Source organism: Panthera tigris, chromosome C1 (genome assembly GCF_018350195.1).
Source record: "Panthera tigris isolate Pti1 chromosome C1, P.tigris_Pti1_mat1.1, whole genome shotgun sequence".
Taxonomy (NCBI): Eukaryota; Metazoa; Chordata; class Mammalia; order Carnivora; family Felidae; genus Panthera; species Panthera tigris.
The window spans coordinates 210805678-210832350 of record NC_056667.1 but is presented as its reverse complement, the minus strand read 5'-3'; the positions used below and the strand labels follow the sequence as shown (position 1 = coordinate 210832350).

The 26673-nt window shown below is 44.3% G+C and overlaps 1 protein-coding gene across 20 annotated transcripts in view; it reads right to left on the bottom strand.

Moving 5' to 3' along the window:
- LOC102972180 (nuclear body protein SP140) overlaps window positions 1–26673 on the bottom strand; it is a 65314-nt gene that overhangs the window by 30535 nt on the left and 8106 nt on the right. For 6 of the 20 annotated variants that reach the window (XM_015537857.2, XM_015537856.2, XM_015537860.2 and 3 more), the window contains exons 3-8: window positions 19914–20107; window positions 10334–10417; window positions 7800–7931; window positions 5611–5694; window positions 1390–1473; window positions 538–621 (exon numbers count right to left, since the gene is read on the bottom strand). In XM_015537857.2, the coding sequence (XP_015393343.1) occupies window positions 538–621; window positions 1390–1473; window positions 5611–5694; window positions 7800–7931; window positions 10334–10417; window position 19914 (469 nt within the window). In that variant the 5' untranslated portion in view covers window positions 19915–20107. Of the gene's footprint in view, window positions 1–537; window positions 622–1389; window positions 1474–1930; window positions 2102–5610; window positions 5695–7799; window positions 7932–10137; window positions 10272–10333; window positions 10418–19913; window positions 20108–26673 lie in introns of those variants that run through there. The other 14 variants (XM_015537864.2, XM_042995579.1, XM_042995577.1 and 11 more) reach the window with 9 other exon arrangements.

The window sequence follows — 26673 nt, the reverse complement described above, 5'->3', positions numbered from 1 at the left end:
CATTATCAATGTTCTGGACTGTGGCCATTGGCAAACAAGCAGAGATCCTTAATTTTGCCAGGTCCATTTCAAAACTCTTTCACATGAGTTCTCTGTATTGCAATTATACTCATTATGCTCATGTTCCTGGCACAACCTCAGGGAAAATAGGTTGAAAATGATCTCCCCTCACGATAACACATTCCAGCTTAGTTATATTTAGACTTCATGTCTATTTAGGTAGGATTGTCAATCACTCTGGTCTGTCTTCATTTCACGATTCCATCTATATTTTTCACTCTCCGTCTCTTTGTCTATGTTCTACACCCAAGGAAACAGCAACCAATCTGAGATCATTCTTCACTGCTTGTATCTTTCAAAGGAAGCAACCAGAAGCTGGCCATAGTCTATGTTTATGTGAGTGTGGATGAATGGATGGGTGGATGGATGGATGGATGGATGGATGAGCAGGGAAGGGGATGAAAGAATAGGTGTTCCTCTGTATTGACAGGAAAATAAAGCTTTGATTAGACAATAACTTATCTAAATCCTAATTACCTTCTTCATCATAAGGTAGTAATCTGGGAATTTCTTCTGATTCTCCTCCTTCATCCCTTTGTAGAGCCACAAGTTCACAGGATGCTGAAGATAGAAACAGGAACATGATAGACAGTTGGCCTGGACTCTGCCTGACATGGCCAGTGCTTAGACAGCATCGGAGCTCTGATGCTCAGAGTGCAGGAGAATGGCTCCTCATGAAGAAAAGTATGTATGTACCGACCGAACTTGCTCTGCCTTTTTTTAACACCTTGTTAGGCTCCTTCTCCTTCTCTATCCTTCCTTCTTCTCCCTCCAACTCTGTCCCCACATGTTGCTGCACCATGAAGCAGTGGATCTCTTTGACTATCATTTGCTCTCCCTGACTTCTGCCAACTGTTTGCATTTCTGTCCTTTTGTTCCTCCACGATGTTCTGTATCTCTTTGCTCCAATATCTCCTTATTTATTCTCTTAACTCACTTCCTCTATCTCTGCTATACATAGTTTTCTTTAATCATACACAATGCCTAGGAAGTAAGTTTAAGATTATCTCTCCCCTCCCAAATCCCAACCTGGAAGTATTTAGATTCCATGCACATTTAGATTAAATTGGGCCCACTTAGACAACTTCATTAGTGCCCCCAGTCTGCATTTTTATTATTCTATACATATTATTGTTATATTATATTATTATTCTACCTGTATTTATCTATATCCATATATATCCTCCTTACCTCTCACATACCTGAGAAAAAAAACAGGGGCTGAGTAAAAGTGTGTATTTGTGTTTGGGAGAAGGAAAGGAAGTGTCCCTTGCATACAGACTGACAAACAAATTTAATGAAGTAATTGGCCATTTAAGTTATAATTACCTCCCCCATCACCTGGTAGCAGTTTGGACATCTCTTCAAAATGGCCACCATTTGTCCACTGGAGAGTGCCATGCTCATAGGAAACTGAAGGGAAACACAGAAATGACCAACCACATATGATGATGAGGGAACAGACCTTAGCACACTGAATTCTGGTGTCAGGGCTCAGGTGAGCTTCTCCTTGGGAAAATAAAACCTCACCTAAGACGATCCACAGCCCTGCTCTGCCTCTTCTTCTGTTATCCTTCACACACCTTCTTTCTCCTTCTTGTCATTCAGTCACCACACACCATTGCTTCTATACCATGAAGGATTGGCCATCTCCGTGAATCCCTAGACTGCCCTTTTGGTCTTTTTCTTCTTCATGGCTCTTTATTGCTCTCTGTAAGTTTCTTTTGTGGCTCAGTTTTTCTTTTAATATCTCTTGCGTCCCACATGGTAAGCCTCAATCCTACCAGCCCCTTCTCTTTTTCCCTGCTCCTATCACTGAAATATATTTGTTGGATGAGGATCTTCTTGCACCGGGTCCTGATCCACTCACCTGGGTAGCTGAACATCTCCTGGGTTCTCTGGTGTGAACTCTGCACTGGTGATGCTGGCCACCCTGACCCTCTGCCAGCCCCACATGACCATCACCACGGTCCCTCCACTTGCGTAACAAATTTGACCTGGTAAAAGACCCTCACACACTTCAGTACTTCTATTTATTTATCTATAAAATAGGAAGAAGCAACAGTTTGTCTAAATGCACAAGTTTGTGGAGGTGAAATGACACGTTGTTTGCCAAATTTCTTTGAAAAATCACAGTAACATAATAAAAACTATTTGTCAAAAATTATAATTTAGAGTTGAGAGCAGTTGATCTGAAGGACCATGTTTCTCCTGGGGTTTTCTCTAAACTTAGGCACAAAATACTGTTATCAATAAACAGAATAATACAGAGTTTTTATTCTCTAGAGAAGCTAAATGCTCAGTTGTTATCAATTCAAGCCTCTACTATGAATAGGTATGAAAGAAATTGCCCTTTCTTCAGCATATTTTTCCTAGAATGTGCCCTTGGAAACATTTATGTGACTCATGGGATTCTAGAACACACTGGATCTTTTGACTGTGGCATGTGCTCAGAGTAAAACACATCAGGAAACACCAGCTCAAAATCCAGCCCCCTGACACCCTGCAGCCCAGCACTGGCAACCCCCTGCCCCCACCTTCCTCACTGGGCCCACATCTTGATGGGGAGCTCAAGGCTTCCTGTGGCTCTTCTTCATCACTGGTCTTCCAACAGGACTTGTGGCATAGACTCTGGGTCTAAAGTTCTCTCTTGTCCAGCAAGAGAGTGAGACGCAGGATTAAAAGCTAGAGACGGCTAATGTCCAGGAAAAGACAAGAGCCCCGAATAAGCGTCCTTGCCCTGTTTTTATTAGGATCAGAAGGCTCACAAACATGGTGATGGACATGCACAAAGAGACTATGAATCTGTGAACATTAACTTGAGGATGTGAGGGAAGTGGGGTCTTGAAGATATTTAGGATTAGGGGTTTGGGTTAATACAAAACAAAATCCGGGTGCCGGGCAATTGGGTGGAAGGTTGTTTATAGCTGACATGAGGCACCACTTCTGTTTATCTTAGCTAGCCTAGGGGATGAAACAGGTAGGACACATGACTTCAGGATCGACAAGGCACCTTTCTTTTGTTAATCATCTCTGCTCTGGGCAACTTCACCCGGCAGCGCAAAGCAACAATCTATACCCCAATTTACCTGTTGACCTAACTTGATCCTTCCTGTGAAAGCAGTTTTCTGCTATAGTACTAAATTGGGGGTGCTTCCAACCTGAATACTTAATCTTGTTTATTTCATATACCTATGTTCTATATTGAAGCCTTTGTCCCTCCCTCTCTATACTGGGGCTTCTGCCCCGCCTTCTCTATACTTATTTACCTAATCTTGTCTACCCAAACTTGGGTGTGAGCATCCTATGACTTTGTAATTCTTTATGCCTTGTGAACCCATTGGTGTAAGCCTAGGGGATTCCTAAGCTTATTCCCAACAGCCTTGTTGTCCTCAGCAGAAAGGAATGAAATCTCACAGACATCTCAATTTATGACCAAAGAGAACTCACGGCAAGAAAACAACAAAAACCAAGTATGCTCCACTCCACAAAACAACAGCCCAGACCTGAGGTTGCCTTCCCTTCAGTAGCTTTCCCTGGAAACAGAGAATAATTCATTCATCATGGGAAAAATCTTCCATTTCTTACACATCGTTCTTTTTCTACTTCTTCTCTTTTCCATGTGATTCTGTCAATCTTACCAATCTCTGCCTCTGTTCTGCTGCCATCTCTTGGAGCTTCTCTTTCTCTCATTGTGCTTCTCTCTTGTTCTCTGTTTCTGCGAATTCTTCCCTTGTTTTCTCTGAAACTTCTATTCCTTTTCTACCCTTTGTCCCTTGGTTGCTCCTCTCGGTTGTCTAGCTTTCTCTAAAGAAAATCTTCCCTAGGGTGGTATGTTTTAAATAGGATTTACCCAGAGTGGAGAAGGGTAAATAGAGGACAGCAGAACATAAAGACCATCCTAAGTAAGGTATATGGAAAGGCTCAGATATGAAAGAGATATTTAACATTTAAAATTATTAGGGAAGAAAGTTTATTCTATCTTGAAGTAGTAATGTAGGAGGCAGGTGATGAGGATGGAGAAACAGGCAGGTGGCTCACTGTAGGTGACCTTGGACCCCATTGAAAGAAACACTTATTTAATCCTTGGGGTATTTAAAAGTAAGAAATACTTCTTATTATTCCTTAGAAGGAAAGTAATACAATTTAATTTTTATTTTCAAATGCCCCATTTAGTTGAAGTGCAAATAATACATTAAGTTTGGAGGAAGGAGGTAGGCAGAAATCTGCCTCTGAGAACAACAATAGTGACAGAGACATAGGTTAGAGACTCTGCCCTGGGAATGTGATAGATGGACAGTGGACAGGTGGGAGATATTCTGAAGAAGAAATGACCATGTTGGAGCAGTAACAGGCATGTCATTGAGGGCAAGAGGAGTCTGGGGCAAACTGCTAGGTTTCCAACTTGAAAACACACGGGTCAACAGTGATCTATCATGAGGGAAAGAATGCTGAGGAATTGGCTCTAGCTTGAACAATGAAGAGCGAACAATGCTTTCGGTTCTAGAAGTGCCAAGTTTCAGGTTCTTGAACGAATATCAGTGTAGGGATCTATCACGCCCCTGGTCTTCAGGTCCACGGATAAATGAGCTCTGAAGATAAGCTAGGGTGGAGGGTTGGTCTTGGGAATCACTGGAATGTTCAGGGAGAGGCTTATTGCAGTGTGACATTTTGTAAGTGTCACTTTGATAATTAGGGACAGTTTCATCTGGAAACTCGCAGCTAACGTCGTCAGCCCTTGTGTCCAAAGGCATTTCTATCCAGTGCTCTGGCCTCAGACCTGCAGCATCCCAACCTGTTCCTCTTCCCCGTTATCCTCTGTTTACCTTTCACCTAGTTTCCATCTACTCTCTCTGCATAAGTGCCTTTGCTTTTCCCTGGCTTTCTCCACTTCCTAGTACTTACTTTCCTCTCCATATTTCTCTTTCCTTATGTTTTCTCTCACTTTTTACCTCTGATCCTTGAGCCATATTTCAGTTTCTCTCTTTTCTACTGTCTCTGCTTCCTCCCTGTCATTGCTGTTTCTTCCACTTTACCTTGACCTTCAGTCTATCTGTGCACTGGCATCCTCCAGGCTCCCCACTCTTGCTGTCTCAACCACTCACTCCACTCTGGGACTTTGACTACAGTATGGGGTCTACCCCACTGGCCAGCCCCAGGGGGAAGTTTTCCCACGTGGACTGGACATGGCATGCTACCTCCAAATTCCTCTCAGTTGGTCTCTTGAAGTTAACTGAAAATTATCCCCCTTCCCCACCCTGGAGTTTATGTTCCTTTTGGAAAATTGGATCTCTTTATGTAATTTGTTTTCTATTACCCCTAGCTACCTTTTCCACTTTCTCTTTCTATAATCTCCATCACCAAATACTGTCTCTACCGAGGAGCTTAGATTTCTCTGCCCATAGTCTCTGTCACATCTGTGGGCAGGTAAGGGCCAGTAGAAGCAGACACTAGAAGAGACCTGGGGTAGGAGACAAAATGCAGCCTTTGCTCCCATGAAGACAAGAAAATAAAGATTTAATACCAAATTGTAACATGAATAATAGTTACCTTGTCCCACATATGACAGTAAGTTGAGTCTCTCTTCTGGCACACTGAAATTATTCATTCGGAGAAGTGAATGTTCACAGAACTCTGAAGAAGAGGACAAGAAAATGGCAGAATTTAGACAGTGACCGGAGAAGAGACCCCTGTGTGCTCAAGCTGAACTCTGATATTCAAGCTCCAAGGACCCCACCTGGGACTCAACAAAATCTTGCTTGCCTCTTTTTCATGCAGATGCACCTAACTTAAGTAAGTGTAAAAGAGCTGTGTAACCAACACCACAGTCAACATCTGGAACATTTCCACCATGCCAGAGAGTTCCCTTATGCTGATTTCAAGTCAGTTTCCACCCACTGTAAGCAGCCATTGTTCTGATTTTTATCACCATTAAGAAGAACTTCCTTTCTGGAACTGTACTTATCTGTCCTGATGCTCATATAAAAAGGGTTACACAGTATGTATGCTTGTGACTGGCTTCTTTTGCTCAATGTACATTGGACTCATGAACAACATGGGTCTGAACTCCGTGGGTCCACTTGTATTTTCTTTCTTATGAATTTTTAAATAAAATTTTTTCTGTAGCTTACTTTATTATAAGAATACAGTATAGAATGCTTATAACATAAAACTGTGTGTTAACTGACCACTTATTTAGTGGAAAGGCATCCAGTCGACAGTAGCCCATTAGTAATTAAGTTTCTGAAGGGTCAAAAGTTATATGTGGATTTTCAACTGTGCAGGGGGTTGGAGCCCCTGCCCCCTGAGATATTAAGGAGTCAACTATAATGTTTTAGGGATTCATCCATGTTGTTTCATATACTAGTAGTTCATTCCTTTTTTTAAAAAAAAATGTTTATTTATTTTTGAGAGAGACAAGAGACAGAGTGTAAGCAGGGGAGGGGCAGCGAGAGAGAGGGAGAGACACAGAATCTGAAGCAGGTTCCAGGCTCTGAGCTGTCAGCACAGAGCCCAAAGTGAGGCTTGGACTCATGGACTGCAAGATCATGACCTGAGCTGAAGTCGGATGCTTAACCGACTGAGCCACCCAGGCGCCCCTAGTTCATTCCTTTTTATTGCTGAATAGTATTCCACTCTGTAAATGTATCATAGTTTATTTATGGATGTTTCCATATTTTAGCTGGTAGGAATAAAGCTACTATAGGCATCCTTGTACAAATCTGTGTGTGAACATAAGTTTTCATTTCTCATGAGTAAGATACCTAGGAGTCAAATGACTGAGTCACAGGTTAGATTTAACTTTATAAGGGACTGACAAATAGTTTTCCAACGTGATCATATCGCCTTACATTCCTACCAAAAATATACGTATGGAGTTCTAATCACTCCACTCTCTCACCAACGTGTTGTCAGTCTTTTTCATTTCAGCAATTTTAGGGAGTAAATGGTAACTTGTGTGTTCAAATTTGCATTTCCCTGATGATTAATGACATTGAACACTTTGTTTATATACTTACTGGCCATTTTCTATTGTTTGTAGTGAAGTTATCAGGTCAAATCCCCTGTCCATTTTTTGAATTAGTAGGTGTCTTATTATTTGTTCATAGGAGTTCTTTATTCTGGGTACAATCTTTTGTCAGGTGTGTGTATTGCAAATACTTTCTCCCTCTCTCTGACTTGCTTTTGCCTTTTCTTAATGGTGTCATTAGAAAAGCACAAGTTTTTAATTTTGACGAAGTCTAGTTTGCCAAGTTTTTCTTTTGTAATCCATGTTTTTTGTGATCTATATAATTCATTTTTGCCTACCGTAAGCTTTCAAAGGTACTTTCCTGTTTTTTCCTCTAGAAGTTTTATAGTTTTAGCCTTAACTTGTAAATCTGTGATCCAAGGTGAATTACTTTTTGTGGATGGTGTGAAGTAGGAGTGGAGGTTTCTTTTTTCCATGGAACATCTCTAGATTTTCTCTTTTAGCCTCTCTGCCTATGCTATTCCAGCATCCTACCCTCCCTGCCTCTCTGTGGTCTTTTCTTTCTTTGCTTTGCCACAGGAACCAGACACCCTTTTTTGGTAAATAAATGTCTCTTTGCCTCAGGCTCTGGTCTATGCCTCTGACCCACTCATGGCTCCTTGGAGCCTTCTTTCTAAACTATGAACACATGACACAGCTTGTACCTCTGCCTGTATGTGCCATAGGTCACAGTCACCTGGGAAAATATTGGACTGCCAGTCAACCTTACCTGTTTGTTCAAATTCTTGGGCACGTTTATTTTCCATTTCCTCAGTTCTTACGGTGTCATTTGGGTCATGAGATGAATCTCCTTCCATTATGTTCATCTGTTGTCCATCACTGAGCTGCTCTGGGATTCCAGCTACAAGCAGGGCATCACCAAGATGACATCAGGAACGTTCAAGAATTCGTTTCCCTCCCTTCCATGATGAGCCTCTTTTACTCTTTTCTAATAACTATCACTGACCCTTCTACCATCCCATTCTCATTCCTACTAGCCTCAGTAGATGAATCTCTGGAATTATTTTTGACGTGCTTTGTACTTTTTAATGTACTTTTTAGGCTTTTAGCAATTTTATTTCATTCAAAAGAATAACTGTATGTGGGGAAATAGGTTCTACTTACATACATGGGTTAGAAAAAAACTTAGGGTGGAAAGCCACCACCACGGGGCAAAAACGCCTGAGGTTAGCTAGATATTGTAATGGGATCACAAGTACTTTCCATCTGATGCCAGTATACTATTGTACTCTGATCACAAACTCCCCTTGCCTCCCAAACCCTTTGCTTCTTACATAGACAAGTTAACAATTACTGTCTGATTGTTTTCTCCTTGTTCATGTGTGTAACATCCTGTTTTCTTCTCGTTCACCACGTGGATAATATCTTGTGAGCTCAATAAATACGGAGACAAAACCTCTGCTCTGGGGTCTTGTCTCCTCCCAGACATTAGCCTCTCTTGTATTCAATTCTGCATCTGCTCTCTTGCTGGACAAGAGAGAACTGCAGACCCATAGTTTGTGACAACTGTGATTATTAAAATAGATCCAAGTTTTATATAAATGCATTAATACATTGAAAAAATATATACTGAGATATAAATACAAATGAAAGGATGTATATTAATGGTATTCTATAAGTCTGGTTATAGTCTGTGGTTTTTCTTACATTGATCATTTGCAAGGGGGGAAAATCAACATTTAACAAATAAATAATTCTTTGTAGGCATTTGGCTTGAGGATGGAGACCTTTTCTTGGTCTTAAACACTGTTTCACTTACTGCTACTCTAGTCTGAGAAATAACTTTCTCTTCAGTGGGCATCAGAGGAGAAAAGTCTTCAAATTTGGAGCATTGTTAAATGTCCAGGTGTTGGAATCAGAAACACATTATAATAAAGGTAGTAAGCATATAACAATTGCTTTGTGCCACAAATTATTATAAGTGCTTCATATCAATTAAATCATTAAATTCTCCAACAACCTTATTTTAGAATAGATTTATAGACAGATTTATAGCTTCAATTTATACATTGGAACACAGAAATTAAGTAACTCGCCCAAGTAAGCAAGAGGTAGAGCCAGAGGTGAAGCCCAGCAGCAAAGCCTCAGCATGTTTGCCCTTGGCTGGCACGTAGGAGAGGGTTCAAGTCCTAGATCAGTCAGGTGACCTTGCACAAATCACTAACCATCCTCATGCCTCAGTTTCTTCTGGAAAATGGGAATAACAAAGCCCTATGATAGGGAGTATCATAGGATGATGAGGAGTACTTGTAAAGGGAAAACAGAGTTATAGTAACTTAGCAAGAAATCATAATTTTCAGTATTAATGGTGTATATGTTATAATTTAACAATTAATTATTGTTAAGAATAGGAACAAAAGAATGATGGAAAAGCTGGAAACAGTGGCTATTGTTTACAAAAGTACATAGTTCAGGGACACCTGGGTGACTCGGTTGGTTAAGTGTCTGACTTTGGCTCGGATCATGATTTCATGATTCATGAGTTCAAGCCCCACATTGGGCTCTCTGTTGTCAGTGAACAGCCTACTTCAGATCCTCTGTCTTTTTCTGTCTCCGCTACCCCCCTGCTCTCTCAATCTTGGTCAAAAATAAACAAACGTTAAAAAAAATTTTTTAAGTATATAGTTCGTATGTGAGGAATATTTTGCCTCATGGGAAGGGCTGACCTTATGCCTAGCGGTCTGAGAAAGGTATCACTACTGTTGTCACTGTTAAAGTGATTACTGCCTTTAATTCTCTTTTCCCCTTTACACTATTTTCCATTTTCCTCTCTTTTCTACACAGAACCACTCCTTCCATGTTCTCTTCTGCACATAATTACAACCCTCCCTCTCCCTCTTTTCTTTTATTGGCAGAAGCATTTATAGCAGTTCCTTCTTCCCTTTCTCTTTGGACCTGTTACCTGGTGGCAAACCTTACCACTTCCCAGATCTACTGAATGTCTAACTCACAGTTAACCACTGTCAGCTCCTCCCCTTAATTCTGCCTCATGGTCACAGTAAGACCTGCTCTTGTGCGTTCCCGTTCCATATTCGGAGTGGTCTTACCTGCCTGGCAAAATTTTTGGATTCCACACCTGGTGGGTTAGCTGGGATCCCATATCGCCATCCGTGTTCTGGCTCCCCATCTCTTTCTGTGCCCCTCCCCATGGTGCCCTGTCCACCCAGAATCTCGGCCCCCTGATCTCTGCTCGCCTTTCTGCTCAGCAGATGAAAGAACAAGTCTCTATTGAGTCACAAGTACCTAGCTTATGGTGTACTTGGAAATGGAGCATCTCCTTTGTCTCTTCTTCATCAATGGCTTCATAATGGAAGTTGTCATAAATCACTGGGAAGAGTAAGGAAAGGCAGTTAGAGCCCTCCAACGGTGACCAGGTGCTTCCTCTCACAACTACACACCTGGCACAGCCTTGACTCTGGCAGTTCAGCAGGAGCCTCCCAGCCGTCAGGGAACCCTGGGCTTCAGTGGGTTTCACAGGACCAGAGACTGATGCTGCTCCTGGAATCCTACATCTGCTCTACATCAAGATGTGCCTCACAGGACTTAAAGGATGGATGATGGAAAAGTTGTAAATAGTTTAGACTGGCCAGAGACCAATGAAAGTTCATTAAAAATAAATAATATATATGGACTGTGTTTTGTAAGTTCTACGTGCAACTAGGAAGAGAGAAGAAGCAGAGGCATTTCAGCCAGAGAAAAGTAGTTTATAGAGAAATAGACCTATATGAAAAAAAGAAAGCCCCAACATCTTTTAAGGATGGAGGTTTTAAAGAAAAGAAACAACAAAGCAAAGAAATGAGAGAAGAGGGAGAGAAAGAGAGAAATAAAGAGACTGAGAGAGAAAGAGAAAGAAAGAAAGAAAGAAAGAAAGAAAGAAAGAAAGAAAGAAAGAAAGAAAAAGAGTAAATGAAGGAAAGGGAAGGGAAGAAGGGAGGGAGGAAGGGGATCTTAGATCAGGGAAGGAAGATGAGCTGGTTACAAAGAAACACAACAGTGAAGAGGAACTGGCATTTTCCTGGGGTGGGATGGGTGGGGAGAGACACAGGTAACAACAAGACACTCTGTAAGGCACAAACAAGAAGTGCATATTGTTTGAAAGGCACAACGGAAAGTGAATATCACAGCTGTACCAGTGACCCAGAAAGTGATCACACGAAATGCAGAAAACCAGCTCAGGGCACCCCCGCTTCGCAGCTGCGTTTCAAGGTACCTCAGCAAAGACAGGTGGAAAAAGAAGACTGACAAAACATGAGGAAAAAAGTCCAAGAAATAGAGAAAGATGCTGGCCAAGAAAGACAGCTGTCCAGAGCACACCTCCTGGAGGCAATACCCACTGCAGGGTCAGGGCAGTAGGGTGGGGGTGAAGGTAGAAAGGTTTTATTGGAACAACAGATGCTTCTGCCATCCCCAGGACATGTTGACTCCTTGTCCAGGCAAACTTCCTGGGTCACCTACTGGTACAGCTGCCATATTCTTGTCTGAAGGAGGACATGGGGGCAAATGCTGTGTGAGTCAGAGGTCTTGGGAACACAGAGGGGGGCCCAAGCACAGGTGTTTCTCTGCACATTGTACAACCCTCCTACCAGTTTCTTGGCTTTGGGCTACTGACCTGCAGTTCCCTTGAACACCAGGGTCTAGGAGATGCCAGTAGTGACCTCCCTGGGGGCAGGTGGACAGTGCTGCCATGAGCCTCAGCGCAGGGAGCCCCAAAAGCTAACACGTGATGTGGGTGCTGAGGCCCAAGGAAGGGGATCCCCACAGTGCATGGAGAGGATTTGAGCCCCTGAGATGTGAGTAGTAACAGTAACTGCCATTCCTTCATAACCATGATCTGGGGCCATCCTGGTTACACATATAACGCTAACTTCAAATTTATGACCAGGTATTTGACTTCCTTTATTCCTTTTTCTGACTTGGATACATCATAGCATGGAAATATGATCGCTTTTATTTTCAACAAGATACGGTTTTCACAAATCAGCACATCCCATTCTTTATATTGACTTCTTTTACTTTTTCTCTGCTTAAAAATCCTTCACTACCTCTTTATTTCCCAAATAATAAGCTTCAAATCTCTTGGCACTGGGCGTTGGACCCTCAAAAATCCCCAACCAACTTCCCTTCTCAGAATTAGCTTCCAAACATTCCCTCCCAGGCGATATTTTCAGTCACACCATTCTGTCAGTCCACTGTGTTGCTCATGCTCGGTGGCTTTCACAGGCTTCCCCTCCCCAAGCCTTGGGTATTTCCTGGGCTTCTCTTGTGACATCTCCACTGTTTGTCTGGAGAAGTCAGTTGGCACACAACTGCACCAAGTGACAAATTTTCTAAGACAAAGAAAATCTCTTAATCTTTGAACATGTCTACAAGTAACAGATGCTTCCTCCTTTCTTACAAAAGCATATACTTCATGCCTTCCCCCCCACCCCCCAAAAAAAGTAGAGATTCAAATCCTATGTTTCAGCAAATTCAGGTCCTGGCTGAGCAATTATTGTGGGGTTACTTGGTTAACATCTGTCACCCCCACTAATTGTAAGTTTCATGAGGACACGGGTCATGTGTATTTTCTTCACCACTGTACTCTCTGTGTCTGGCATGTAGCAGTCACTCAAGAAAAGCAATCAGCAGGGGGGATGACTTGAATGGCTCTTTTTGATTGAGTATACACTGCCAAGGGCACTATAAGAGACTGACGGTTGGGAACAATGTTTATCTGAGGAGTAAGGAAGGCCAGGGTACAGATGCCCATCTAAATGGCTGGTAGACACAGGTAGGCATCTGTCCTACATACAAAGAAAAGCCCTGAGAGGGGACAACACCAGTGTTGGGTTGTAGGAAGATGACTATGTTCTTGACTGTCAAGAGTCTGGTTGCACTGGCCGATGGTCAGATTGCCAACTGGCTCTGTTCCCATTTTGTTTCTCAGGCACCTGGGAGCTGTTTGGGACAGTTCAACTCCAGTTAGTACAGGTCTCAATGTGGGGGTCTGGGTCTTTAGCTAACAAGGTAACATTTATAGTTGCCTGTGTTATCAGAGTAGCTGTGTAAAGAGGGGGTCGTGTGGACAAGCAGAGCCAGCAGGCTCTGGCCAGGCTGGGATTGGTATCATTGAGGACACAATGGGTTGCACTCAACATCTGGTCCAGGTGGGGATCTAAAGCAACTGGTCTGCCCGATTCAAGTGTAGGTAGAGGCCGATAGGTTGGGTCAGAGGTGACCCAACAGTCATGGGGGATATCAGGGCAGGTCGGATCAGGCAGCCCCCAGTAGCGTCTCATTTTTAATTTTCCCATCCAGTAAGTTCTCCTGTTTCTGTTACAGGGAGTAATATTCCTGGCATCATAACATCTTCCTGGCATGTGGGGGTAAACAGTGGTACAGGGGCATGGTGGTAGTATTATCTCATCCTTTAGGCCCAGAGGAGCAAGGGGAGGAGTAGGAACAGGGGGAGGAGCAACAGGGGAGGGAATATGAGCAGAGGGAGGGAGAGCAGGGTAACAGTCAGGGCAATCTGGGCCTGTAACATAAGGCTGTCCGTCCTGGAGGCAAAAGACATCAGAAGATGCTTTGACACATCCCTCCAGTAAGGGAGGAAAGTTCCAAGAGGGGCAGTGGTAAGTGGAACAAGAACACGGTTGGTAAGATGAAAAGCTCCCTTTTGAGAATGTTAGGAACGGGAATATACACAATGGGGATAGGAGACAAGGCTGATTCAGCATCAGTGGGAGTGATTCCATCCTGGGGATATAAAGGCAGAAAACAAACATACAGAGAAGGACATCAGTCACAACTCAGATCATATACATATACATACGTACACACACATATATACATATGTATACATCTAAGGAGAATAAGGCATCCTGACACTAGTAAGTAGAGGAAGGCTAACAAGGTTTGTGACTGAGGTGCCAATCTGAGGGAATAACTTGGGTAAGCCCCACAGCAAAGAGGATAACAACCAGTATGGGAAGAGAAATAGGTAGGGAATGACAATGAAATTCGAGAGACAACGATTTGCTGTAGTTCATTTAAGTCGCTTGGTGATTTCCTCAAGCTTCTGGTTACAGAAAGTTCTCAGGTGTTGGCTGCTGGCTGCTGATAATCTGCTGTCTTCTTAAGAATGATCTGTAGAGGATTGTTCTGGTTAGCATTCAAAGTGGTTGTCAGGTGACAGATGGGCTGCCTTTACTCAAGAATGGTGGATCCAGGCGGTTAGTCCTGCAACCTTGATGGCTGTGGGCATGGTTAGCACAACTAAATAGGGTCCCTTCCAGGTAGGTTTGACTGGTCTCCTTTTCCAATCTTTTATCCAAACCTGATCCCCAGGTTTGCGAGCGTGCCCAGTTATTCCTAGGGAAATGGGTAATCCTGTCTGTCACCCATCTATGTATCTCAAATATAGTTTTCCTTAATCCTTGTACTTGTTTTTGTATTTCTAAATTCCCTAGCTCTGTCAGGTCGCCCTTGAATTTGACTAGTGAAGGGGGCTTTCCATATAGGATCTCGAATAGGGAGAATCCTGTTTTTGTCCGGGGTATACAACATGCTAAGAAAAGAGCTGGGGGTAGTATATCTGGTCAGGGCAAGTTAATTTCCTGACATAGTTTTGCCATGATTTACTTAAACTGTGATTTAAGGGTCCAGTTCAGATGGCCCACTTTCCCTGAACTCTGGAGCCAGTAGGCTGCATGTAAGCTCCATTGGATACCTAGGGTTTGGGCTGCTTGTTGCACCACCTTGGCCACGAAAGCTGGGACATTGTCTGAGCCTATGGGTTAATGACATTCCATACCTGTACCAGAAGAAATTTGTATCCTCCACTGGGTCTTATTTTGATAAAGTCTGCCTCCAAATCTTCGAAGGGTGCCTGACCATAGTGTCGGATTCCCGTGGGCCCAGTAGGGGCTTGTTTGGTGTTATTTTGAGTGCTGAAGAGGAAGCATTGAGAGATCGAGGCACAGAGGGATGGGAGCTGAGCAAGTACATCGTAGTAAGCTTTCAAGGGCAGTTTTTCCCAGGTGGGTGAGCTCACGCTGTTGGAGAACCACTTGGTGGGCTAGCTGCTCTGGTATAGACTCTTTGATCCGGAAGTATCCACCATCCTTCTTTTGTCTGGCTTCCTTTTTCCTGTTGTGCCCATTTTGTTTCTTGGATTGTGTGCCTTTCACAAATCCAGGAAGTTGGCAGTTCCTGGACCAGCATGATTTTTGAGGGCGTTGTTTGTCTTTCTGCTGCTTGTTTAGCTGCGGCATCTGCCCATCGGTTACCTTCCGACACTGAGTCCTTTCCTCTTTGGTGTCCCTTGCAGTAGATGACTGCTACCTCCCTTGGCTCCCAGACTGCTCTTAATAGTTTTGGGATTCTTTCCTGATTTTTTATTTCTCTTCCTCTTGCTACCAAAAGTCCTCTCTCCTTGTATAGAGAGTCCTCTCTCCTTGTATAGTCCTCTCTCCCATGTACGTGTAGAGTGGTGAAGGCATAGAGTAAGTCAGTGTGTATGTTGGTCATTTGTCTTTACTGAGTTCTAGTGCTCTCATTAGGGCCCACAGTTCTGATGTTTGGGCTGACCATCTTGTGGAAGGACCTTTGCTTCTGTGACCCCAAAATCAGAGACCACTGCATAGCCAGCATATCTTTTGCCTTCGCTCATGAAGCTGCTGCTGTCTGTGTATATGATGAGGTCAGAATTTCGTAAGGGCCTGTCTGATAGGTCGGGTTGACTAGAATGGTCCTCATCAAGTACCTCTAGGCAATCATGCTCTGGGGAGCCCTGCTGCTGCAGGCCAGGAGGTGGCAAGATTTAGGGTTTTTATGGCTTCCAATATTACTCATGGGTTTTCACATAGTAGTCCCTGATATTGTGTCATCCAAGCATGAGTTAACCAGTGTTTCCCCCTGGCATCCATCAGGGTAATAACTAAATGGGGAACCTCAATGTTTAGGTTTTGCCCCAATGTGAGTTTGTCTGCTTCCTTGGTTGAAAGTGTGGTGGCTGCCAGTGCCCTCAAACAGGGTGGCCATCCCGCTGCAACTGAGTCAATCTGTTTTGAAAGGTATGCCACTGGTCTCTGCCAGGTTCCAATTCCTGGGTTAGAACCCCCAGGGCCACCCACATCGTTTTCATGCATGAACAGGTTGAAATCTCGTGATACATCTGGGAGTCCCAAGGCTGGTGCCTCTGTGAATTTCATTTTTATGTCTGTGAACACCTTTTCTTGATTAGGGCCCCAGAAAAGGGATCCCCTCTCTTCCCCCTTTAGTGTCTCGTATAGAGGTCTGGCCAACTCTGAGAACCCTGGCATCCATATCCAACAGAATCCTGCTGCTCCCAGAAACTCTCAGACCTGCCGGCAGGTAGTGGGAACTGGAATGGCACAGACTGCCTGTTTTCTTTTGGCTCCCAGCATCCATTTGCCTTGGGTAATGCCAAATATTTAACTTCCTGTTGGCAAATCTGTGTCTTTTTCATTGACATCCAGCATCCCACCTCTGGTAGTGGCTTGAGTAGGGCCCTGGTTCCCTCCCAGCATTGGGTCTGCGTGGGACTGGCTAGCAAGAAATCATCCACATATTGGAGGAGGACACATACTAGGTCCTGTCCTGGAAACCTGGCTAAGTCAGATGCCAGGCCCCACTGAGAAAGGTTGGTGGATTTTTGAATCCTCGAGGCAGTCTAGTCCAAGAGAATTGTTCCTTTGTTCCTGTGGCGGGGTTTTCCCCTCAAAGACAAATAGGGGTTGCCTATTAGGTTCTAGCTGGAGACAGAAGAAGGTGTCCTTTAAATCTCGACCTGTGAACTATCCTTCCTCAGAGGGTATGAGTCCTAGTAGAGTGTATGGGTTAGGAAACACTGAATGTAGCATTATGACTGCTTCATTAATGGCTCTTGGGTCCTGTACAGGGTGGTAATCATTTGTCCCAGGCTTTTTCACAGGCATCAGGGGAGTATTCCGTGGGGACTGGCACCCTTTTAGAAATCTCCATTTGAGTAGCCTGTTTAAGTGTGTCTGGGTCCCCAGGTGTGCCTCCCATGGGGCCATATATTGGCATATTTTGACAGCTTGGGTCCCAGGCTTTAGGTCAATTAATATTGGGGGGTGGTTTTTTGCCAGACCAGGGAGGTTCTCTTCTGCCCAAACTGAAGGGAACTCAGCTTCTACCTCGGGGGCCACGGTTGGCTCATCGGGAGGAGAAATATGTAACCTCCACTCTTCTTCCTATGATATCGTCAAGGATAAAATCGTGGGTTGGGCCTTTTCGTTTAGGCACAGTTGTGTCTTTTCATCTGAAGTGAAAGTATTTCTGCTCCCAGCTTGGCTAGGAGGTCTCTACCTAACAGTGAGACCAGGCAGTTGGGTAAATACAAGAATTCATGAACTACTTGGTGACCCCTCAGCCAGCATTGTCAGGACCACAAAATGGCCTTCGGGTTTGCATCCCAGTGGCTCCTACGATGGTGACTTCTCAAGCCGACAGAGGTGCCACCTTGTGTGTCATCACAGAGTGTTCAACCCCAGTGTCAACCATGAAGTCTCTTTTCTGGCCCCCTACCTTCATGTTCACCATGGGTTCATGGGGGCCCAGTTGGATAGAGCCTGGTCTCTCCTAATCAGAGTCCATTCCTGCCTGTCTGATCAGGTCAGCCTTGGGTGGTTCTGGTTGGTAGCAGCTGAGTGGAGTGGAAGTTTTTGGTTTTCCCTTTTGGCAACTGGGGCATTCATTTTTCCAGTGTCCAAATTCTTTGTAGCAGGCACATTGATCCCATCCCAGTGGCACCCTTGTTTTTTGTTCTTGAATCCCTCGTGGTTTCTGCGGGGTCCATTCCAGATGTCGTGGTCTTCCCAAGGCTGCGGCCAGGAGAACTGCCTTTTGTTTCATTCTTCAGTCTGCCTCCTTTCTGGCAGCTCAATCCCAATTTACAAAAACCTTGTTGGTGATTTCCATCAGTTCAGTGGCATTCTTTTCCAGCAAATCCTTCCAATTTTTGGAGCTTCTGTCTAATGTCACTTTGGGCCTGTCCCACAAAGGCAGCATTGACCATGCACTGGTTTTCGGGGGCTTCTGGGTCGAACGAAGTATAAACTCTGAAGGCGTCACATAATCTTTCCTAGAAGTAAGCTGGCTCTCTTCTGGCTTTTGTAGGACCTCAGATACCTTTGCCATGTTGGTGGGCTTTTTGGCCCCTGCTTTTACTCCTTGGAGGGAGGGGAGTCGGTATCTTTCTAATCTGGCCCTCCCGGCTTCTGTGTTTGGGTCCCAGCAGGGATACTCTTTGGGCATAGCCTCCGGGGCCCAAGCTTCAACTTCTAGTTGTCCATCTGGTGACTGAGTCTGGAGCCATTTTTTTTTTTTTTTTTCCCTTCGGTGACGCTTCATCGGTGCTCTTCCATGTTGAAAAGAGTGAGCAGAAGCTGCTTACAGTCAACCCAGGCAGGGCGGTGAGTCTGGAATCTGGATTCTAGATCTCTCATCACCTACAGCTTTCCAGAGCAGGACAGCCTGTGGTGTTTCCAATTGAGGAGGTCAGTAGTGGAGAACGGTTGGTAGTAGAAAACTGATGTCCCCTCTTGCAGGGTCCCGTCGAAGCCTATTTTCTGGGGACCCCCTAGTCACCTGCTATGGCATCTGCTTGCTGTTGGGGGCCTTGGACCTTGAATCGAGGACCTAAGGTATCTGCCTACCGGTTCAGATGTCCCTGTTGGGGCAGATTGGCCACTGGCAGAGGCGAAACCGACAGGGGTGAACTTTCAGGCACTTGAGGTGCCCCTCCCTCAATTGATGGGGTCCTGGAGGCATATGGTGGTTGAAAGGAAGGACTTCTGAATTTTCTTGGAGGATGGGGCGGTGGGGTTTTTTTGCTGTGAGGTCTTCTTTCTAGCCTGCGCCACTAAAACCTTACATTGTCACTTACTATTAATGCAGAACTGGACCCAAAGAAGCTTGACTTGGGCTATTTCCAGCCATTGGTCAATGTATGGGAATTGATCTGGATGGCTGGGGTCCCCAGTCCCTTATAAACAGCTTGGACCGTGGGAACCTCTAGGGTGCCCTCAGGGGACCAGCCTACACAGAACATAGACCATTCTAATTCGCAGAGGGTGCATAATTTCCCATGGGTCAGTTTGACCCATAGTCACCTGAAAATCTCTTTTTAAAATTCTTTTTTTAAAAGAATTTTTAATGTTTATTTATTTTTGAGAGACAGAGCATGAGCAGGGAGGGGCAGACAGTGAGAGAGAGACACAGAATCTGAAGCAGCCTCTAGGCTCTGAACTGTAAGCACAGAGCCCGATGCGGGGCTCGAACTCACAAGCCATGAGATCATGACCTGAGCTGAAGTCAGATGCTTAACCGACTGAGCCCCCCCACCCCAGGGTCCCTCCCTTTTTAAAATTCTTAATCATACACTCCAAAACCGTTGATTTTGAGGAATTTTCCCCATCCTGGTATCCTAGATGGGTCCCTCCCAATGAACAGTGTCGCAGGACAAACAGGGAAGAGGTCGGTTCTTCTGCCTGGCCACGCCCCTCATGGGGATTAAATGCCTCTTAGCATTGGCAGGGGTATAAACCCCTGACTCAGATCAGGCCTCTGCAGACCTGATTCTGCCTTGAGCCGTATGAGATCATCACAGAACCGCAGAGTAGGACCCACTCAGGCTCCACGGAGCACGGGCACTCACACACATTCAGACAGATCACAGACTTCCACCCAGGACTTCCCTGTTCTATTCAGTGACTACGTTGCCCGGGAGGTGATTAAGCTCCCCTTCTGCCTCAGGGGTGGGCCTGGATTCGTCTGAAGTCCCCGGGACACTTACTGTTCCAATGTTCTAGGACAGGTCTTTTCTGTTCCCCCTGGAGTCCGTCCGAGTGCAGTAGTGGCCGGTACTGCTGGGTCCGGTGAAATCAATGTCGGTGCGCCTTCCTTTCCGTGGCGGGGGCCCGCAATGAGTGGCCTCTCCGCTGCTCACAGACAACGGTGGCTCAAGGGGTCAGCGTGGCTGTCATCTTCCTGGCCAACGCACCAAAAGTGTTACGGCAATACTTGGCACACAGGAAGAGACAAGCAACACGCGCTCGGGGAATCAGAAAAGACCGTTTATTTTGCACTGGCGCTGGCCCGGCAGAGTCACCTCCAAAGGCTGAGCCCCCGAGCCCCGGTGCTGGCCTTCTTTTATGCTGGGCTAGATTCCAGGTACTTGGAAACTTTCTATCAGCTGCACAGGTAGGTGGGATTGCAGGGACTCAAGGGAAAAAGGGGGGACACTATGGGGACAGTTGGCTGATGGAAGAGGCAAGCAAGATTACAGAAGCAAAGAGCATGCAAACGGGGTATCCAGCCTGGGACATTTGGCTGGCCTTCTTTATCTGTTCTTACAGGCTTTCCTTCTCACTTGAAGGGTGTTGGGGGATGAGATGATCATTTCAACTGGACGGCTCTGAGCAAGCAGGCCCTCCATAATGTGGGTGGGCCTCATACAATCAGTTGAAGGCCCACCTAGAGCAAAAAGACTGACCTCTCCCTGTAGGAAGGAATTCACAAATAGACTGCTTTCAGATGGGAACTGCACCATCGACTCTGCTGGGGCTCCAGTCTGCCGGCCCACAGGGCAGATTTGGAATTGCCAGCGTCTATATTCACGTGAGCTCATTCCTTACAATAAATCTCTGTTACACACACACACACACACACACACACACACACACATTTTGTCTTTTCTGTTTCTCTGGAGAACCCTGACCAATACAGATTGTTTGTTTTAAAAAGTTTACAGACAAAAAAAATAAAAAGCCAACGAAGAGAATATCACAGAACCTACCACCGAAGAGCAAGTTTTTTTCTAAACAAGGTATGCCTGTATTTGCCTTTTTTCCATGTGTTATTTATTTAAATGTGTCCACATTGATATTTTTAAGTCAAACCAGGGCATTTTAATTGCTGTGCAGTAATATTTTACATAAATAGAGACAATATTTGCCTAACAATCCTTTACTGGTAAATGTGTAGGTCTATTCCAATTTTTTTGCTATTATGAGTAGTATTTTGGTAAACACCCTTGTTTATAGCTCCTTATGTGCATGTAACAAGAATTTTTTAGCATTTGTACCTAGAAGAGAATTGCCCAGTACTGGGGTACGATACCTTCCAACTTCTAGGTTGCTAACTTCTCTTTCAAAATGATTTGTCAGTTTACAGTCCTGCCAGGATTTCACAAGAGTTTTTCCTCTATACCTTTGTAGACCCCAAGTATTGTCATACTTCAAAATGTCAGCCAATACGGGTGTAAAGCCAACTTAATTTTGTTTTGTCTATGTTAGGAAGTGTTTTCTGCAGTTAGAAGAATGCGTGTAGTGCATACGATCTGGCACCAAAGCAGAAGAGGTCTCTTGACCTCTGCCCCAGGGTTCTTTCCCTTTATCCTATTCTGTCTGGTGTGTTTCTGGAGATTCCACCATATATTATATAACTGAAATCACAGACTTAGATGAAACCGCGCAAATCACGCTATTCTGCTACATAATGTTATGTAAGCAAAACACTAATTGAATAGTCTCTGCCTGGCAAAAGCCTACTCTTTTTCAAGAACAGCTTGGTTATCACCTCTGAAAACTCCTCCTGACAGTCTCCTGCCTAACGTGTTCTGTTGTCTGTTTGCCTCCATCAGACGGAGCAAGGTCATTCTTGGTGATTCCAGATTGTTCACTGACCCCACCGTGTGGTACTATAAACAGGGAAGGTAAGGTCTAGTTTTGAAAAAGCGCATTCAATTCGCCCATTTCATAACGAACCTTCACAAAGTCAGGTGCAGGCTCTGGATGCAGGTTGCTTGCTAACAAATCCTGGTTTGCCACTTTCTCTAACCTCGGCCAACTTTCTGAGATTCGGTTGCCAGAACGGAAGTAATAATAGTGTCTATTTACAGGATTTGGGGAAGCTTGAACAAGAGGTGTGGTGCTGAGTGTGGAGAGAGCAGTGGAACAGCAAGTCTTCTTAGCTACCGACAACCGGAAGAAATCTCAAGGAAGGTGGAAGAGAGGTAGAGTTCTCCATCCCACAGGGGCAGGAATGAGTGACATTTCACGTAATAAAATTAGCTCAAAGACACCCACCCCTATGGTCCAGTTTCAATTAACAACAGTCACAGGAATATGTGTTTTTCTCCTGTTGACTATAGAGACTTGTGTGTATATTCAAAACAAGGACTCATCGTTCTGTAGCTAAACTTGCCTGCGTACGTGTTATCCGTACACGGAGACCTGTAGGCCCCTGCATTTCAAACATTATGGCCGTGCCTGGGAAAACCAATTTTTTTTTAATGTTTTTCTTTAAGTTTACTTATTTATTTTTGAGAGAGACAGAGGCAGATCGAGAGGGGGAGGGGGAGGGGCAGAGAGAGAGAGAGAGAGAGAGAGACAGGGAGACAGAATTCCAAGCAGGCTCAGCACTGCCAGGGAATGCAGAGGCCCATGTGGGGTTCAAACCCACGAAACCCCGTGAGATCATGGCTGGAGCCGAACGGGAGGCTTCACCCTCCGAGCCACCCAGGTGACCCATAATGTTGAAACTGAAAAAGCTTTGTAATTCTGATTCTTACTTGAAAAATGGTTCCCTTTGCCGATGATGTCTTGGGAGTCTTCTCGGTAATTCTAAAAGGTGTAAACACTTGGGAGACGTTTATTCCCATTATAAGAGGGTCATTGGGACCTCCCATTATAAGGATGCATTGGAATAGAATGAAACCCATTCTTTCACTGAATTCCTTTAAAAAAGAAAAAGACAGGGGCCCCTGGGGGCTCAGTCAGTTAAGCAGTTTAGCTGCAGACTCCTGATTGTGGCTCAGGTCATGATCTCAAGATCTTGCGAACTGAGCATCTCTCTCCCTCTCCCTCTGGCCTTCCCTGGTTCTCACCGTCCTCTCTCCAAAACAAAAACAAAAACAAAACAACAACTTCTGGTTAAAGATAGTTGCCGGAGGACAAGCGTTGCGCTCCCCTTAGACTAGAAGTTTCCCTAAAATGACAGTAACGGAAGAAGTACAAGGGAAGAGAATTAGATGAGAGAATGAAGCCAAAGTCTGAAAGAGAAAAAGAGGTGTGAGCCTCACTGCTGTTGCTTTCGGAAGACAATCCCAGAGGGTGTCCTGCAGCCCTGAGAACAGTGGGCCTGGAACGGAGATGCCAGCAGGAACCAGCAGGATTGCTTGAAAGGCAAAACACTAAAGGATCTGCCCCCAGCTCCTTTCTGACCCACATCCAGGCAAGACACTAGAGGCTCCTTCTTTTTAAAAAAAAAAAAAAATTTTTTTTAATGTTTTATTTATTCTTGAGGGAGAGAGAGACAGAGCATGAGCGGGGACAGGACAGAGAGAGAGGGAGACACAGAATCCGAAGCAGGCTCCATGCTCTGAGCCGTCAGCCCAGAGCCCGACGTAGGGCTCCAACTCATGAACCATGAGATCATGACCTGAGCCGAAGTCGGATGCTCAACCGACTGAGCCACCCAGGCGCCCCTAGAGGTGCCTTCTTAAAAATGTAGATGCCCCCAGAGAAAGAGGCCTTCACCCTCAGGCATCTGGGATTCCCACAGCCGAGCCCACAGCTTTTCAAGCCTGTCTCCTTAAACACATTTCCAAGCTAGCTCTTCAGTGCCTGGTCCTCAGGTAGGAACAAACAATAGGCCACACACACTGGTGCAAACCTACCTCAGGAAGGAATAGAACCAAGGTGAGCAAAGAACAAAAATTACCCCCGGGTAAATAGAAATAGTGCCAGGAGCAGGAGAGAGTTTCCAAAAAACAAGTAGTGTCGTTCGAATGGGAGAAGATATTGCGCCCAGGATGCCTTGAAGAAAAGATCAGAAAATGAGACGGCAGGCCTGGAAACTTAAAATGAGAGCTAAAATAAAAGGAAAAAAAAAAAAAAGGCTAGCTAAAATGGATGTAAAACGAGGAGAGAATTTCCCCAGAACATAGCTGGTAAAAACCCTGAAGGGGAGGGGTGGGGAACACCTAAATTTGAAATTTTAAATGTCAGTTATGCAAATCTATAGATTCAGAGGTAAAAGGAAATGACTAAAAATATACACTCTTCGTGTGTGGAGACAAGATACTCGCCAAGGTGCCCTGTGGTGAACCACAGCACGATGCACGCTTGAAGCTAATGTAACACTGTGTGTCAACTCCACTTCAAATAAAAAACGAATAGCCGCGTAAGGGCTCAGAAAATATCGTACTCCTGCACCATCTCTGGTGGTCACCCAACGTTCGGTCACCGTGGCTGTCACTGACAGCCACTCAGCAGCCCACACTGTCCCAAGCGAGGGTTCTCTGAAGCAGAGGCGAGTGACCCGCTCAGATCTCAGAATTGCGTGTTCCGGTAGAATAATCTAGTCTGTCCTTACCGATGCAGTCTTTCTAGGACAAATTATTCGATGATGTGCTACAGTAAGAGAACCAAGAGGGGTGCCTGGGTGGCTCAGTCGGTTAAGCGTCCGACTTCGGCTCGGGTCATGACCTCGCGGGCTTTGAGTTCGAGCCCCGCGTCGGGCTCTGTGCGGGCAGCTCGGAAACTGGAGCCTGCTTCGGATTCTGGGTCTCCCTCTCTCTCTCTGCCCCTCCCCTGCTCACGCTCTGTCTCTCTCTGTCTCAAAAATAAATAAAACATTTGGGGCGCCTGGGTGGCTCAGTCGGTTAAGCGTCTGACTTCAGCTCAGGTCACGATCCCGCGGTCTGTGAGTTCAAGCCCTGCGTCGGGCTCTGGGCTGATGGCTCAGAGCCTGGAGCCTGCTTCCGATTCTGTGTCTCCCTCTCTCTCTGCCCCTCCCCCGTTCATGCTCTGTCTCTCTCTGTCTCAAGAATAAATAAACGTTAAAAAAAATTTTTTTTTAAATAATAAATAAATAAAACATTTAAAAAAAAGAGAGAGAGAGAACCAAGATATCAACACCAGCAAAGTTTTGTTATAAAAGAAATAGAAGGCAGCACTCAAACCACTTAAATTACTGATGTCTAAAAACCGTAAAGTTTACTTGAAAACAAAAGCACATCTCAAAAATTACTTTAAGTTTATACATATATATATTTTGAGAGAGAGAGAGCGTGCACAGGGGAGGGGCTGAGAGAGGGAAAGAGAGAGACTCCCAAGCAGGCTCCGTGCTGTCAGCACGGAGCCCAACATGGGGCTTGATCTCATGAACCGTGAGATCGTGACCTGAGTCGAAATCGAGAGACGGACGCTTAACTGACTAAGCCACCCAGGTGCCCCTTAAAAATTATTTTAAAATGGTGATTTTGAAAGTATGGTCCAGGGACCCCTGGGATTGTGTAAGACCCTTTCACGTATGACCAAGGTGAAAACTGTTTTCATAATAGTACTAAAATGTTATTTACCCTTTTTCTCTCTCATTCTGTCACACATGTACAGTAGAATCTCCCAGAGGATACACATTTTGTGAGATCACATTGGGTTGAAAGCAGAAGCAGACAGAATCCCGCCATCTTCTACTGAGCCAGTTATTAAAGAGATTTGCAAAAATATAAAGCCTTGCTACTCTTCTTACTAATTTACTTTATTTTAGAAAACACAGTTACTTCTCATAAAATATTTCATTTATGTTAGCAGGTAATGAGTTCATTATTATTTTTTTCATGAACAAATAAATATTTAAGTGTTCAAAGTTTCCATTCCTAATATGGTAAATATCTATTGATGTAATTTACAAGAACAAAGATTAGCTTTTTGGGGTTCTCAATAATTTCCTATTCTAAATTCATTTAAGAGGTAGCTGTTTGTTCAAAGTAATAATAGCAACATGTGATTAGAACGTATGGATAAGTGAAATGACTGACAGCAATGTTAATAAGGACAGGAGGGAGGAGTGTGTGACATTCCATTATAGGATGCATGTGTCACTCACAAAGCCATAGAGTATAACTTGAAGAAATGGATATGAAAAAAATAAATGGTACCAAGCAAAGTCTAAATAAGTAAGTAAATAAATAAATAGCAATATGAATAGCAGCAAATATATATTACAACCTCTAGGGAAACCACTACAAACGTTTTAAAAGAAGCATGATTCATATGCTAGGAGAAAAAGAGCAAATGGGGTAATAAAGTGTTCAGTTGAAACCGTAAAAGGAAGAAAAAAAAGGGAAGAAAAAGTAGAAACGAAGACAAGCACAATGAGTAGCAACAGTTGCAATTTGGTAGATATTAATCTAACTACATGAATACTCTAAATGTGAATGGCCTCGATGCAACAATTAAAAGACAGAAATCGATAGAGCGATAAAAACCGAAAAGAAAAAAAACACAATTGTATGCTGTCTATGAGAAAGCCTCCTTAAGCAGAAAAACACAAGACAGATTCAAAGTAAAGGGGTGGAGAAAGATATGTTGTCAACAGCATTATCAAAGGAAAGTTGTAGTCGCTACATTAATTTCAGACAAAGCAGACTTGAGAACAAGGAAAATTGTCGGGTGAATAGGAACATTATATGGTGAAGGGGTCACTTTCTCTAGGAAGACACAGCAATTCTCAATGCGCAAGTAACAAAGTGGCATCAAAGTACAGGA